This window comes from Chrysemys picta, chromosome 8 (genome assembly GCF_011386835.1).
Source record: "Chrysemys picta bellii isolate R12L10 chromosome 8, ASM1138683v2, whole genome shotgun sequence".
NCBI lineage: Eukaryota > Metazoa > Chordata > Testudines > Emydidae > Chrysemys > Chrysemys picta.
This window is the reverse complement of record NC_088798.1, coordinates 77,117,964-77,133,781: the sequence shown is the minus strand read 5'-3', so window position 1 is coordinate 77,133,781 and position 15,818 is coordinate 77,117,964. Positions and strand designations below refer to the sequence as shown.

Here is a 15,818-nt window from a genome sequence, read left to right as displayed (position 1 = left end):
CACTGGGAGATGCAGGGGGCTGGCTGTGCCTGCTGACAGTCAACGTAAACAAAATGTCTCGTGGCCTGCCAGCGGATTACCCTGACAGGCCGCGTGCCCAAGGTTGCTGACCCCTGGACTAGAGTAATAGAGTGAGTAAATGGCTTTAAACAGGGGGATGGTCAACTATTGTTTTAAGTGTTAAGACGGAGACTGGACAAGATGACCTATCGAGGTCCTTTCCAATCCCACATTTTGACAATTCTATGATTACTTTAACACTAAAGAATTTTTTTTAACATTGCGCTTTTTACAGCACTTTATATAGTCAGTTTCACTCTTTCCCCTATATATTCAGTTAGTTTCTAGCTTGCCTGCATTTTTCACTCAGTAGCGAGGGGGAGAGAGAGCATTTAAAAAAATAGGGAAACGTGGGTATTAAAACCACAGGAGATAGCAGGTGGTTCCAAAAGCAGGTATAGTTCCTGAAATTACTTTTTAATTTTTTTTAAAAATTCAGAATTCAAGTTGACACTGTTCCTTTAAATCAGATTTTAAATGGTCTCCTAATTACTTCCCATAGGAGATCTGTCCGAGTAAGAACTGCAGGATCAAGCCTAACACATTCAATATATAACAGTATTTCAGATATACAAGAATTGTGGTTTAAACACACACGATATTCAGGGTGGCTAGAGAAGAGAGAACAGGGCTCAAACTGCTTGTTTCTATCACATTACTATGGTGTTATCTTACACAAGGACAATCAGTACTGTACTATATAACTGTAGCAGTTGATGAGTCATCCCTGCACCATTCTGATTACTGAACCATGAAGACCTGCAAAACTTGTAGACTACATACACTTTGGTATACTGCCCACATTTGACCACAAATTTACCTTTTAAAATGCATTTTTCCATCCCTGCCTCTCAAAACAAAGCATTACAGTTTCAGGCAGAATCACCTTATTCCCAAAGGGAAAATTATTTTAAAATCTACCAGATATCTAAGATTAATTTTTTAAGCTCAGTTCTAACATTTTTCATAGTGCCTGCTGCCCAGCTCAAATTGAAGGTTAAAAAGAGCTGACAACACAGAAAACTCTTAAATACTAATAGCATCCAGCTGTAAATGGCCAGTCTATGAAACTCACTAACAATACTGTACCAGAATCTCAGCAGGTCAAATTTGCTTCGCATCAGCAGCTACCACAGCAGTTTCTTTCCAGTCCAACTCTGAGCAATAATTCTCTGTTATCAAATTCATAGACACTCTCATTGTTTCTTATGGGACTAAAGCCTAACACATACAGAACACACATACTTCCAAGGAAAGATGATTATTTTCTAATCAGCTATCCAAACAAGACATTTAATCATAACTTCACCCTGTGAAAGCTTTGCTACTATTGTCTAATGATCGACAGTCAAGCTCTCTCTGGAATTCAATTCCTTAGATATATGGACACCACAAAATTATCTAGAAAGGTTCCCGTAAAAAGATGTGCAAATTATTAATAAATAATAATAATAATAATAATTCCCCATTGTTGCCTGGAATGAAAAAATTTATCATACTCCACAAAAAAATAAAGTGTTCTAAAGCAAAGCATTAGCTTCACAATTGAGAGTAAATACCAAGGGTACCTAAGATCAATGGAATATTTAGTTATGAAATTGATTTTCTACCTTTACACGTCACACAACTTTCAGAAGGGGAGAGGATAGAACATCGCAATTTACAAAAATCAAGGTTATTTCAAGTTTTAGTTCCCTGAATTATTTTATTTAATTCAAAATACTATTCCCAGTTCTCCCGTGTGAAACAGATCTGATAACCTGGCTTCCTGTGGTTCGCCCAATTAATTTTTCCATACAATTTCCAATAAACTTTAGAAACAGAAAATACGGGCCTTCTAAGTATTAAGCAAAGCACTACAGTGGAAAACCATCTTTCCATTAGATGCATGTGGCAATTTAGTTTCAGGAAAGACTTTAAATCCACCAGCTGCATAAAGGATTAATTCAAACTAGTGTAGTAAATGGGACTTGAGTTGTGGATTGCCAATTACGCCTCCTTTCCATAAGCACACGTTTCCTCCTCCTAGTTTCAGGCCCATTTATATACACCTATTTAAAATATTGGCTTGAAATTAAAATGCATTCTGTAGGATGAGAGTAAGATTTAAAAATTAAATTGAAGTTTTTAAAACTAGTATTTTATAATAAATGCTTTCTGAATAGCAAGAGGAAGTGTGTTTAAGAGTTTTCAGCAACCTTTTAATTTCCCTATAAACAAAGAGCAGAGTAGAAATCTGATGGGAAAGTACTAGTTTAGTTTAAAAGGTGATTATACTTATTGGTTGTTTACCAATAAATGTGGCAAAAGTAACATCAATCTTTGGAGGAGGTTCACATGGATTTATAGATATACTCTATTACAGAGATTATTTTGTTTTTCAAAAGTCTTCTGTATTAAGTCTAAATTCTATTAGAACTTCCATACTAAGGCATATCTAAATCCAAGGAGGCAGAAAGAACAGGCAGTCCCTCCTACGCAATACATAAATCTGTTGAAGCAGAGTGCAGTTCAACATCCTCCTAATACTCTCCTGGAGGCAGACAGGCAAGTAACTAAGTCCTCGAATTTAGGAAATATATTGGTCGGGATCAAGGGTAAATATATTTGCAAGCTAAAGAGCCTTAGCTGAAGATGTGAGCTGTTTCAAAGGTCCTTCTGGGGGATGCAAGCTGAATCCATGGTTCAGGTTATATATGAAAATGAGTTTAGCGATCTCATTTTAAACTCCACTTGTCCACAAAACCACCAGTCTGCCAACTGGAAGAAAATACACAATCAAGAATGGTCCAGGATAGAACAAAGGTGTGCTTAGGAATGCTGTGTAAGGAAGACTGAACAGTGGTTGCCTGTATTAAGGTGGTGCTATAAATTCCCAATTACACAGGCACCAAATTCACCAAAGTAAAAAAAATATATATATATATTATATATATTCCAGATCACTATTAAACAGTTCCTTCTTCCCAATTTATGGGATGCTCTTAATCTCTGTATACCTACTATTAAAATATTTTTGATCATATTCTTCCATTTTATAAAATTTACTAAAAGCCAGGATCTCTGAAGCAGTTTTATTATTATGCCCATGAACAAAATGGTGCTGTAGGGGAGAAAAATACAAATAAAACAAGTACAAGCATATACACTAAGCAAATTAATTGAGTGACAAGTACATACACTGCATTCAGAAAAAAACAGCTGAACAAAAGATAATTTAAGTGATTCACAGTCACATCAAAACTACTACATGTCTGCAGTGTCAAAATTCCGCTGTAGTATTTAATACTCCTGGATTGAAATGTCAAAGAAGCTACAGTTTTAACTATATATTCAAGATTGTTTTCTTTACAGACACCCCAGTTTTCAGGCTCAGATATTTGCACTCCTTTCCTCCACAACCCCTCTCGATCGCCCTATGAAGCATAATTGCATCCGTTCATATTTGTTCTTGTTCCTTCCCCCTCCTCCCAGTAATTGGCAGTTTTAATTGGTAATGTAAAGAGATAAGACAATCTATAATTACTTTAACCAACCTTTGAGGTGTACTGTGGAAATTGGGGAAACCAATACAATCAACCAAATTCCAGAATGCAAATCCTCTTTGCTAGCCCTCATTTTAATTTGTTCATTTAAAATTTTGATTTTGTTAGAGTAAACAAGTGTGGGAACGGAAATGGACGGGAGAATCTATATCAGGGGTCGGCAACGTTTGGCACGCGGCTCGCCAGGGTAAGCACCCTAGCGGGCCAGGCCAGTTTATTTACCTGCTAACGCGGCAGGTTCGGCCAATCGCTGCCCCCACTCGCCGCAGTTCGCCGTCCCGGGCCAATGGGGGCGGCGGGAAGCCGTGGCCAGCACATCCCTCGCCCGCGCCACTTCCCACCGCCCCCATTGGCCCGGGACTGCGAACTGCGGCCAATGGGGGCCGCGATCGGCCAAACCTGCCGCGTCAGCAGGAAAATAAACTGGCCTGTCCCGCTAGGGTGCTTACCCTGGCGAGCCGCGTGCCAAACGTTGCTGACCCCTGGTCTATATAAACATGCAACAGTATCAGGAGTGAAATAATAATGCAAGATAAAAAAGACTAGAAACAGTTGACTGTTCCAAAAATAGGGTCATATCTCCTATAAATCCCATTTTTCTCTAAAGACACCTTTAGACTTAAGCTTCATGTCCATCATGGTTTTTTGGATTCTGGTAATAAGGTTAGAGCAAACATTCTTTCCGCATTTTATGCCTTTTTATGTTAGTCTATTATAGATTTGACAGCTCACTCATCGAGTTGTACCAGTCCATGATATTCCTCTTAGCCACAACCTTCTGGCCAGTCACCAATGTAAGTGTACTTTTGTAGTCATGGCTAGTTGGGCATCCAAAAACATTGAGAATTCCTAAAGGACTTTAAACCCGTGGACTGACAATTTAAGGACAGATGCCAACAGTGGGAGATGTTACAGAGGCTCCTAATTCTTCAGAGCGCTTTTTTCAATCTTGCTTGAGTTCAGCTTTAGCTAGTTTTTCAAATGAAGATTTTTGCTAGGTATTAAAGCTGGATGACTGAACTCTTTAGATTTAATACAAACTAGATGAAGGGGGTCCACATACTGCTGGCCCTTCTGCCCTAGTCAGCTCACCAAGTCTCCCATCAGTTTCAGAGAGATGTTGAATAATACGGGAAAAAGTAAGCACTGAGAAACTCTGGAGAAGACGACTTTGGAGATCGAGGAACAGTTAGCCAATCTCTGGGTTCAGTCTGAATCATTTCAAGGAGCTTGTGTTTATCACAGAGCTTTTTGGAGACAATGGTATCAAATACCACAGAGGTCCAACAAGATGAACAGGGATACAGTTATCTTGTCTATGAACAGGAGGATGTCATTTAGATCAACAACTGCTGTTTGCTGCCATGTCCTGTTCTGGAGTGTGACAGAGATCCAAAATAACAGCTGCTAATAGGCTGCAATCGAGCATTTTCGCCAGCTTCTTCATTAACAAACTTAGAAAAGGGAGAATAATGACTGCAGGGTGGTCTGCAAAAGTCTCATGTTGAATGACTGGACTGCATATTTAAGAGTGAATGGCAACTTTCGTAGGATGTTCTGACTACCTGTTAGGAGTTCCAGGTATTGTCTATACTTTTACCATCCAGGGATGACATGGCCAGAAGTCACAGGTGGCTGTCCCAATTGTGTCATTGTTTCCATAACTGCTACGTTTGTGAATAGAGCAGCTTTTTGGCAGGACTGATAGTCCTGTTCATAGCTTATTCTTGATGGACCAGGAGATCATTCCTGATCTGGGGGATGATCTTCTGTGAAATAGGGTTATTCCATTCAGTAAGCGGTGCTGTGCTTTGGGATTGAATAGATGCAGCTTGGATTTACAGAGTGATTTACAGTTTGGAAAAGTTCTGTGGGGCATGGCTTTGTCGTCTCTGACACTTTTACAGCCGTGACAAAGGTATGGAGAAACTGTGGTCAAATATCAGATCGAATTTTTGATGCATTCACTTGAGCTTAATGTCCTGCATGGTTCTTTGCATTCTTGTGATGTTACAGAAATATCCTTCCATGATTTTATGCATTTTTCACTCCTGTTGTCGCTCATCTCTTCAACAGATCGTTATATGCTGGAGACAGAGGGTATGATTTTTCCAATTGTGCGCACAACTGTGCATGCAATTACCACACTCATATACACAAATGACAAGCTATTTGGATTTGGCCCATTGTCTCACCAGTTTTGTTCTTCAACTAGAATAGGCCTTTAAGTAATATCTGCTGAACATCTTATAAAACCAGAGAACCAAAATCCACTGTTATTCATTAACAAATATTTTCTGCAATGAGTTCCATGAAATATTCTCAAAGGAAACCACCTAAGAATAATTAATTAAACCTTAATTTTCTATGATACAAGCAATCTTTAGAATTTAATTTTTCTCTCCAATTAAGTTTTCAGTTAAAAACAGGGTCCCTAACCCACTCCACATACTGGTGTTCTGATACTCTAAAGTTGTCAATTAGGACTAATTCTAGATGATCTATATAAATGCATTAACCTCCAACTTTAATCCCGCTACCATGACACAATCCTACAATTAAAGATTCCACAGCCATGTCAAAAGTAGGGAAGGTCAGGTCCATTTCTTTAAACTTTACGTATTAGTCCTCATTAATAAAATCTGTGTTCAGTATCTAACCAAAGTGCAACACGTAATTTTTTCCCCTCAGAGATCATATTCCCTACAGACACGTTAGATTATCTCATTATTTATTAACTAAATAAAAAGGCCTTGATTTTAAAGAGTAGAATGATTTTTTTTCCCCTTATTGACTTCATTTTTACTCACTGTTTCCTCCTCTACAAGCACCTGACTAGATAAGGAATTCTTTAAAGGGCATTTCTCAGCAGACATGTTCTTCTATTATTTTTATTAGTAGGTCTGACTGCATTAACATGTTTCTCCAAAACGTGTAAACTTACAGCTAGAAAAACACTTCATAAGAAATCTAAAGAAAAAAACATGAATTTATACAAAGTATTTCTAAAATGCCTATCATGACAGCATCAAACAGTAATGGAATATATTGCTTTTAAAGTAACTGAAGAAAGGATATACATGTGAAACTCAATTATTTCCACTCCTCCCAAATATCTATTGAAAATTAAAAATTCTTCAACACAGGCAATCACACAAGTTCTATAATGGGATTTTATTAACAGCGTACACCAGGGCCGGCTCCAGGGTTTTGGCCGCCCCTCCTGTCCAATGGCCACCAGGATAGTCTGGAGTGTTTCCATCTTGCATTTCAAGGTTTTGGGACATGCTTGTTCAGAAATGTGAGGTAACGAACTGCTCTACTGATCACTAAGGCACTAAAACAGGATGTGATGCAGACTACAGCCTATCTATGAAGAATCTGAAGGTGGTGTGAAGGAAGCTGATGCACATCTGTGAGGTTTTATTTTTTTAGGATGGAGACAGGAACAAATTTATGTTAAGGGTCCTGACCAAATCTATTAAATCTTTTTGGATTGTTTCTAAAACTCACTTGCCTGATGTGGTGAGAGGCCATTTCTTTTCCATGAGGAACAGGTTGTTCTCCCATTTTGTAGTGAAAACTTTGGGACTGTCTAGTTATGAAAGTACTCTGTCCTGAAAATTCACATCTGGAGCAACCTTCCTCTGCTGTATCAGTTTTATCACACTTGGTTGATGGGTTTCCACAACAGTCTGTTCAGTAGTCTGTTATATTCTATTAGGTTGAGAGAGATCTCTGAACTTCTTGAAGGATTCCACCACCAGTTTGTCAAGCAGCTCCCCAAAGACCTCTCCACTTTAATATACTTGATACAGCTAAGAGTTATTGAGTGCAGTTGCCTCCTTCCCAGGATCTTAAATATAAATAAATTAATGGAGATATCCCATCTCCTAGAACTAGAAGGGACCTTGAAAGGTCATCGAGTCCAGCCCCCTGCCTTCATTAGCAGGACCAAGTACTGATTTTTGCTGCAGATCCCTAAGTGGCCCCCTCAAGGATTGAACTCACAACCCTGGGTTTAGCAGGCCAATGCTCAAACCTCATACAGGATAGCGCTACATGGCAAGGCCTTCCCAAGAACCGCAGTGCATCCAGTAAGTTGAGAAAAACTTTGAACCAGACTACCTGTTAAGTCCTTTGAGTTTTCTTAGCTTTACAATGTAGGGCATCCAAAAAAGCATCTGTCCATCCAAGAATGGCCCCAGAACAGCAAGCTGACGCTATTAATGCTTGTAGGGCCATCAAGGCTGCTTCCTAGTTTCTCCCAAGTGAGCATTCCATCCTTCTGTCATGGGTTCTTTTGGTAGGACATCCGCCAGTGTGTATGCAGGGTAACGTATGAGTCCAGTTTCAAATCCTAAGGGAATTTCTTCTTTCATTGTTTCACTGCCTTATCTTCCTGCTCCTTCTTGATTTCTCCTGTGGAAGTGACAGACCAGCAATAATCCTCTCGGGCAGAGCAGTCTCAAAATACACCTGCAAACAGTCTGTTCTGCATTTCTTCCTTCTCTATGACAGAGTTGTACTTCCTCTCAGGATGAGTACACATTTTTCCTAGTGCTTTTACTTTTGGTTTTCCTTTCTGTGACCTGCACAGCAGTTTGTCCCAAGAAGGCCCCAAAGAACAATGATAACCTACTTCGGATTTTATAAATTGCACTCTCCCCTTTAGCTAATGCCTCAGTTTTAGTTATCCCAGTCAGACTGTGGAATGCCAGTGTTGAAACAGTATTATACCAATTTTCTCTGGCAACTGGCCCTGTAATTATTTCTACTATTTTTGCAGATTCTTTTTCTGGATTCATAAAGGGAGAGAAATGCAAGATACACTAATTTTTCCTCAATGGAGTCAGAAGATTTAGGTGGGTAGTCCTTTAAAATCTCTGATCTGACCTCTTCATACACCAGAGAAAAAGATGCCTCTGGATTACTGGGGAGGATCTCAAAAACAAGGCGCTTTACCTAGGAGAGAAAATCTCATGGTAACACCACTGAATATGAGGCTAGACCAGATAGTAAGAACCTCCTCCTTCTAGTAAATCTTGATTCAGGATGGGGAGAGTGTGAATTTGAATGTCTGGCTGAGAGGATCCTAAGCAATACAGTGACTGGCACACTACTGGCTGAGAGTTGACGGGGCGGAAAGGCCTCTTCCCCAGTAGCTGTTAAGTGTATTGGGCTAGTTTTGCTTTGTAATAACTACTTCTTTTGGGGGATGGGACGGGTTTTTGCTGGAACTGATCTGCTGGAGCTACAATGGCTCATTACGGGAGTTTGTGTTGGTTTTGAAGAACTACTCATGGATCACTGATCTGTCCTTGAGAAAGTAACTGTGGTACATTTTTCTGTAGAGGCTTCCTTCTTCAGATTCAGTGGCATGTCCTTTCCAGGCTGAGAGAAGGTGAAAGCCCTGGGTCTTAGTAGCAAGAAAGTGGACAGAACCCCATTCTATGAAAGGGGATAAGTTGTAGGAGCCGATCTTTGGTTTATTTTTATTCTTCTGTTTGGCCTGGCACATTGAAAAATGGCTGGTGCAGAAAGGAGAAGTACAGTGAAGTTTCTCAGTAGGGAGTCAAAGAAACAGTCTTGCCCTAGGCACACAACTCTACACAAAGCAGCCCTACATGCAAAAAGATGACAAAACAACTATTGAATTGGTAAATGAATTTTCTAAAAATTTTAGAAAATTCAAAGGCAGCAAAGAGGTCTCTGTCTGCATACTCACAGCTGCAAAGGCAGTGCAAACTGGAAGGCTGTTTAGAGGGAGACAACTAAGTCCTTAACAGGCTCTCAAAGCTGCAAGCAGGTTGAAGCTCCACTGAAAGATCCTTGGTTCTGCTTGTGCAAGTGTTATTCTTTGTAAATTTACAATTACTTACATCAGGCGAGATAGGTAGACTTTGCCCAGAAATTTACAAATTAGCAGTTTGCCAGGCAACCAAAAACCCCACCCCCTAACAAAGGCAATTGCAATTACCACCACCTGTAAGATGGTTATATGGTGAAGACTACACATCATCCGGAAATGCTCACATTTATATATGAACAACCTAGCCACATCTCATGTTCCAGTGTGCTGTCTCTACCTGCTGCACCTGCATACTACAGAGGGTGATGAATGCAATCTGCTCCATTTGATACAAATTAGGTAGGATTTTCAGCTCCCTAACGAGTTACTGACAGTCCCCTCAAATGGTCAAAATTTGGCCGTTGTCCCAGTAAGAATATTTGTAAACTTAAAGAGCATTGGGGAAAACACTGAGATATAAAATTTATACAAGTGTTAATGCAAAAGGTTTCCTAACTTTAAAACAAAAATCACAGAACAGCACCTCTGCTCTTTTGGTCAGGAATTATACTAAAGAGGATGCTTTAGTTCACAGTAGGATGCTAGGGCAGAAGGACACACTTGGTACATGTTAAGACAAGTAGAGCAAATAACCACTCTCCTCTACTTAAAAATAAATAGATTTATTTATTTAAAGTCCTAAGTGAATAGAATCACAAATGTTTAAAGAATCACTGAAGGAAGTGCTTTGACAACACTTAGTATGATCTTCGGTCTGAAACGCAGAGCAAAGGAAGAGTATGGGCTTGTTAGTCCTACACTATACATTTGTTTATTAAATAAGTATCAACATACAGTAACAGATTAGGCTCAAGAGACAATTTCACAACACATCAGGAAGCACTTCCCCTCCCACCCTCAACCCACCCCGCCCAAAGAGGTTGCAAAGGTAACAAAATTGCAAGGGCTGCAATTAGACTACAACATTTTTATAGTAAAAAAAGTTGGTGTCAGAAGATGCAAAATTACAACGCATGTTCTATTACAGAAACCCTAGCCCCATAATAATCTGATGTTTAGTCACTTGTATTTTCTCCAACTACACACACACACACACACACACACACACACACTAAAAGTCAATTGTCCAACTACAAGAAAATGGAGTCAGCACTGTGTACATTATAAAGAGAGTTTCTGGGTACATAATATACGCAGATATTCTTAAACTTCAAACTTGACTGCTTTTGAAAATTCCAAAGATACAGCATATTTTTGGATTTTCATAAAGCATTTGATACTATCTCATTAAATCTTACATGCAAAATTAGTTTGAGTTCACTGGCACAAACACACTCGAACTGTAAACTGACTGAAGGTCTATAAACAGAGAGCAATAGTAAATGGCAATATACCAAATCTGGGGGAGTTGTCTAGTATTTTATCAGAGATCATTGAGAGATCCAAAGTTATTTAACATCTTCATCAACAATTTAAAAGATGGAATGTATGTTAATGAAATCTGTATTACAAACATGAGGAGGACAGACATAACTTAGAGAATTTTTTCACTTGACCATAGAGGATAAGTGCAGAGTCCTGCACTTAGGACAGAAGAATCCCATTCACTGTTACAGACTAGGGACCGAATGGCTAGGAAGCAGTTCTGCAGAAAAGGACCTAGGGGTTACAGTGGATGAGAAGCTGGATATGAGTCAGTGTGCCCTTGTTGCCAAGAAGGCTAACGGCATTTTGGGCTGTATAAGTAGGGGCATTGCCAGCAGATCGAGGGACGTGATCATTCCCCTCTATTCGACATTGGTGAGGCCTCATCTGGAGTACTGTGTCCAGTTTTGGGCTCCACACTACAAGAAGGATGTGGAAAAATTGGAAAGAGTCCAGCGGAGGGCAACAAAAATGATTAGGGGGCTGGAGCACATGACTTCTGAGGAGAGGCTGAGGGAACTGGGATTGTTTAGTCTGCAGAAGAGAAGAATATGGGGGGGGATTTGATAATTGCTTTCAACTACCTGAAAGGGGGTTCCAAAGAGGATGGATCTAGACTCTTCTCAGTGGTACCTGATGACAGAACAAGGAGTAATGGTCTCAAGTTGCAGTTGGGGAGGTTTAGGTTGGATATTAGAAAAAACTTTTTCACTAGGAGGGCGGTGAAGCACTGGAATGGGTTACCTAGGGAGGTGGTGGAATCTCCTTCCTTAGAGGTTTTTAAGTTCAGGCTTGACAAAGCCCTGGCTGGGATGATTTAGTTGGGAATTGGTCCTGCTTTGAACAGGGGGTTGGACTAGATGACCTCCTGAGGTCCCTGCCAACCCTGATATTCTATGATTCTATGATAGGCCTACTGAGATCAGAAATACAGGTAACAAAACAAAACAAAAAGATTCTGCTCAGAATACGCTAGGCAAATCCGGATTTGGGGAGGGGGGAGGTCAACAAACAGCTACAGCTGGAAATAAGTGAACTGGGAAGTAATAATGCTGAAGAACTTGGAAACAACAGTGGACTAATTAGACATGAGCTTGCAACTTAATCTAGCCAAAAATAGGCCAAAGCAATTTGGAGCCATATAAACAAAGACATGTCACAGGGCATGGAAGTAAATAGTCTCTATACACAACTCTGGTGACACTGCATCTTCGTTACATTTAGTTCTGGATATCTCTGTCCCAGAACAATGCAGACAAATTAGATGGAGTTCAAAACAAAGGACTAAAAGGAACTGAGGCAGAAAGATTAAGAGAACTACTTAGATCTTGGCTAAACAGTTATTATGGGATAGGGATATAGCCAATTTATTTGAAGGGTGTACTCTCTAAGAAGGGAGATTTAAATCAGTACAAGGCAAAACTAAAAGAATTTCAACTCAACATAAATAGATATCCTTATAGTGAGATATTAGACTGGTGAACAGTCTCTCGAGAAATGGTGGATGCACTATTGGGCAAAGCACTAAAAAAATGTACTAAAGATGCATGTATCATCTAATTCCACGTGCTGTTCCTACAGTTTAAGTACAATCATAAAAAGGTTCTCATAGGAAGACCCATGATTAAATCAATTACAATTTCTGAGAAAACTGTAGACTATGTTCACTAATTTGCTCCTTTTTTCACCTAATGGACTGACAGCTACTATAACAGTAGTCTCTACTTCCTTGAGGAAGACCATCAACAGCAGTTTTTCAAAGATTGTCTGGAAGGGCAATATGTCTGAAATCCAAGCCCAGTATAATCACTATAATCACCGAGACCTTAACTTTTTCCACACTGTTCTGGATAGGAGAGCGAATGGAATAAAGCATAAAGCAGTGCTGTTGGGCCAGCATTGCGAAAAGATATATAGAGCTACCGCCTCCTTTGTTCTTGTTCATGGAGTAGAACCTGTGAATCATGATGGACTGCTTGGATGTAAATAGGTGCATAACTGAGCACTCAGAATTCCTAGGTTAGCAATTTAAAATGTCACTAGGGAAGGCTCAGGTGGTTCCACCTCCTGCCTACTTAACAATCATCTGTAGAACTGAGCTTTTCTTCCACGTGTAAGAAAAATCTTTTAGCTCATTTGAGCAGGAAAACTGTTTTCTTGTGCAGACAAGAGGATCTGATGCCCTCATTGATTCAAAGGCCATAAGAAAGGATTGCCCATTATCATCAAAAGATGGTGATGTTTCAAATGATCTTTCAGGGAATGCCAGACAGATAGCCCCAAGCTCCAGGGAATCTATATTCCAGGATGCCTCTTGCTAAAGCCAGCAGCCCTGCAGCATAAATTAAGAGAAATTAACTCCCCATTCAAACGTGCTGGCCAGGTGCAACCAGATTCGCGTTAAAAGTCCTGACTTGAAAAGGTCCTTCGAAGATCTCAGGAGATAACTGCAGGTCAAATCAGATCTTGCTTTACGAATGTAAAGAGGTGTCTTCAAAGATTTCTACTGCCCACTATAGTAAAGATCATCTATGGACTTTGATCTATGTTAATGTTGTCAATACACATCCTCATCAATTATTGGGAGTGGACCACATCCACCCTGATTGAATTGGCCCTATCAACACTGGCTCTCCACTTGTAACGTAACTCCCTTCTCTTCGCGTGTCAGTATATTTATGCCTGCATCTGTAATTTTCAGTCCATGCATCTGAAGTTTTTTTTTACCCACGAAAGCTTATGCCCAAATAAATCTTAGTCTTTAAGGTGCCACCGGACTCCTCGTTGTTTTTGTGGATACAGACTAACACAGCTACCCCTCTGATACTTTCCCTTACATTGACAGGTGTTTAATTATGTGTCCTAAGAGACAGTATCCATTTCAGAATTTCAGTCTTCCCATTCTAAATTTTAGTTTCCTGCAATATTTGTTCATTGACTTCAGGACCATAACTGCTCAATTCTGCCAGACTGCCTGGGCAGCAAAAGAAAGATGAATAAGTCCTTTGGTAGCATTCCCTCTTCAAGATTGATGAATTTAAACCCATTTTGAAGTATTTATCTGGGAAGACAGGAAATGGAACAGGTTTGTTTTGTAGATCTTTGAAATTTTATGGGAAATGGCCAGCAAAGGCTGTACATCTCCCATCTTACCAAAAAGGTGAAGGCACAGTTTCTGAATATCAGAAGACTCTGTTTCAGAAAGGCCCCAAGTCCTCTGAAAGATGGAGGGCATTACTCACTGTTTTTGTTGCAAAATGGTTGTCTGTTGAAGCTAGGTCTGCCACGTGTCCTGGTCTACTGTCCTCAGGAACAGCACCTATGATCTGTGGAATTTTGAAACATAGCCTTAGAAGGGATGCTTACTTCTGTAAGATCTAAATTCTCCCCTGTTGCCTAGAAAATGGGACAGATCTTCATCTGCCACCTCAAAACACTCCTTTGTCAAGGAGTTCCCCAGTAATCCTATCCAAGGTCTATTTAAAAAAAAAAAAATCTGTCTGGATGCATGCCTATCAGGACCTAATCTCAGAGCTATTTTCTGGCTGTTTCATTAACTGCTCTTGGTCTGGAAGTGAAACAGAGTCTAGGAATAAGTTGGATACAGAGGCAGCAGCTGAAAAAAATCTAATGCAGTAGTTCCTTCAGGTCTGAATCTTACTGATAGGTAAGTGTTTAAATACTTTCCATCCAGGCTCAGATGGAAAGTAGGTAGAGGCAAGAGAGGTGCTATAGTCACAAAATCTAATAATCTGCCCTTTGAAGAAATAACTGTCTCTAACAAGGCAATATTTACATCAACTTTTGGAGGGTCATGCAGCTTTGCTTTAGTTTTTGGCCTTGTAATTAAGATTTATATCTGAACATTCTAGTCAGATTTGATTAATATTGATAGCAGGAAGATGTAAACAACGATAATCAGCATTTCAATATTTAATTCTCACAAAACCCTCAAGGTGTGTAAAATGAATGATAATTCTTACCTATCAAAATGAAAAAAAATATTTTATGATCTGCTCGAGGCCCTGGAGGGAATCATTAGCAGAGTCAAAATTACTACTCACTAGTGCTTGGCTTCTAACACCATATTCAACCCACCTGATTAAGTATCAGAGGGGTAGCCGTGTTAGTCTGGATCTGTAAAAGCAGCAAAGAGTCCTGTGGCACCTCATAGACTAACAGTTGTATTGAAGCATAAGCATGTCATGCACCCGATGAAGTGGGTATTCACTCACGAAAGCTCATGCTCCAATACGTCTGTTAGTCTATAAAGTGCCACAGGACTCTTTGCTGCCACCTGATTAAGTTGCTTTTTTTAGATTTGGTTTGTTGCTGCTACAAGACTGGTTCTAATTAAACTAGGATCAGAAGATGATGCCAGGATATATAATGCTGAGTGACTACATGGATTGAACTTTATGTCCTAATTCAATATCTAAACATGAAACTGCCTCTGGCAGTTTAATAAGTTTTCCTTCAGTTGTCCGGATGTTCATAGAAACCTATTTCTTAAAACTGCACAACCACAAAAATAATACTTCAGAAAAGGCACACAAACTGAGCTGTGACAGACCACCAATTATCACTTTCCAACTTGTAATATTAAGCATAGAAGGAGGGTTTGTAGCGAAGCAACCTGTCTAATGACACAGTAAGGGACTGAGTCAAGAGGGCTGGTTTCTGTTCCCCACCTTCCACTAACTCACTGTATATCTTTAGGCAAGCCACGTAACCTCTCTGTGCCTCAGCTGGTCTGTCTAAAATCGGTTTGATAACATATCTCTAGCTCAGAGATATGTTGTAAGAGTTAATGTTCATAAAACTTTGTCAGACACAAATGAAAAGCTCAGTATTTCGTTTTTAACTGAAAGAATATTTGTTATGATTAATGTATGAAAAGTTCCATTACACTGCTCTACAGCCAAAACGCTTCTGAAATAAATGTAGTCAAACTTTACTAATTCTGGGTCACTGAG

General features: G+C 39.6%; 1 protein-coding gene across 18 annotated transcripts in view; it reads right to left on the bottom strand.

Annotated features, from left to right (window-relative positions):
- FBXW11 (F-box and WD repeat domain containing 11) overlaps positions 1 to 15,818 on the bottom strand; it is a 137,718-nt gene that overhangs the window by 91,263 nt on the left and 30,637 nt on the right. For 8 of the 18 annotated variants that reach the window (XM_005284091.5, XM_042850766.2, XM_005284089.5 and 5 more), the window contains one exon: positions 14,085 to 14,168. The exons of the other annotated variants lie outside the window; for them this stretch is intronic. In XM_005284091.5, coding sequence (XP_005284148.1) covers positions 14,085 to 14,168 — 84 coding nt within the window. The remainder of the gene's footprint in view (positions 1 to 14,084; positions 14,169 to 15,818) is intronic. 18 annotated transcript variants of the gene reach the window in all.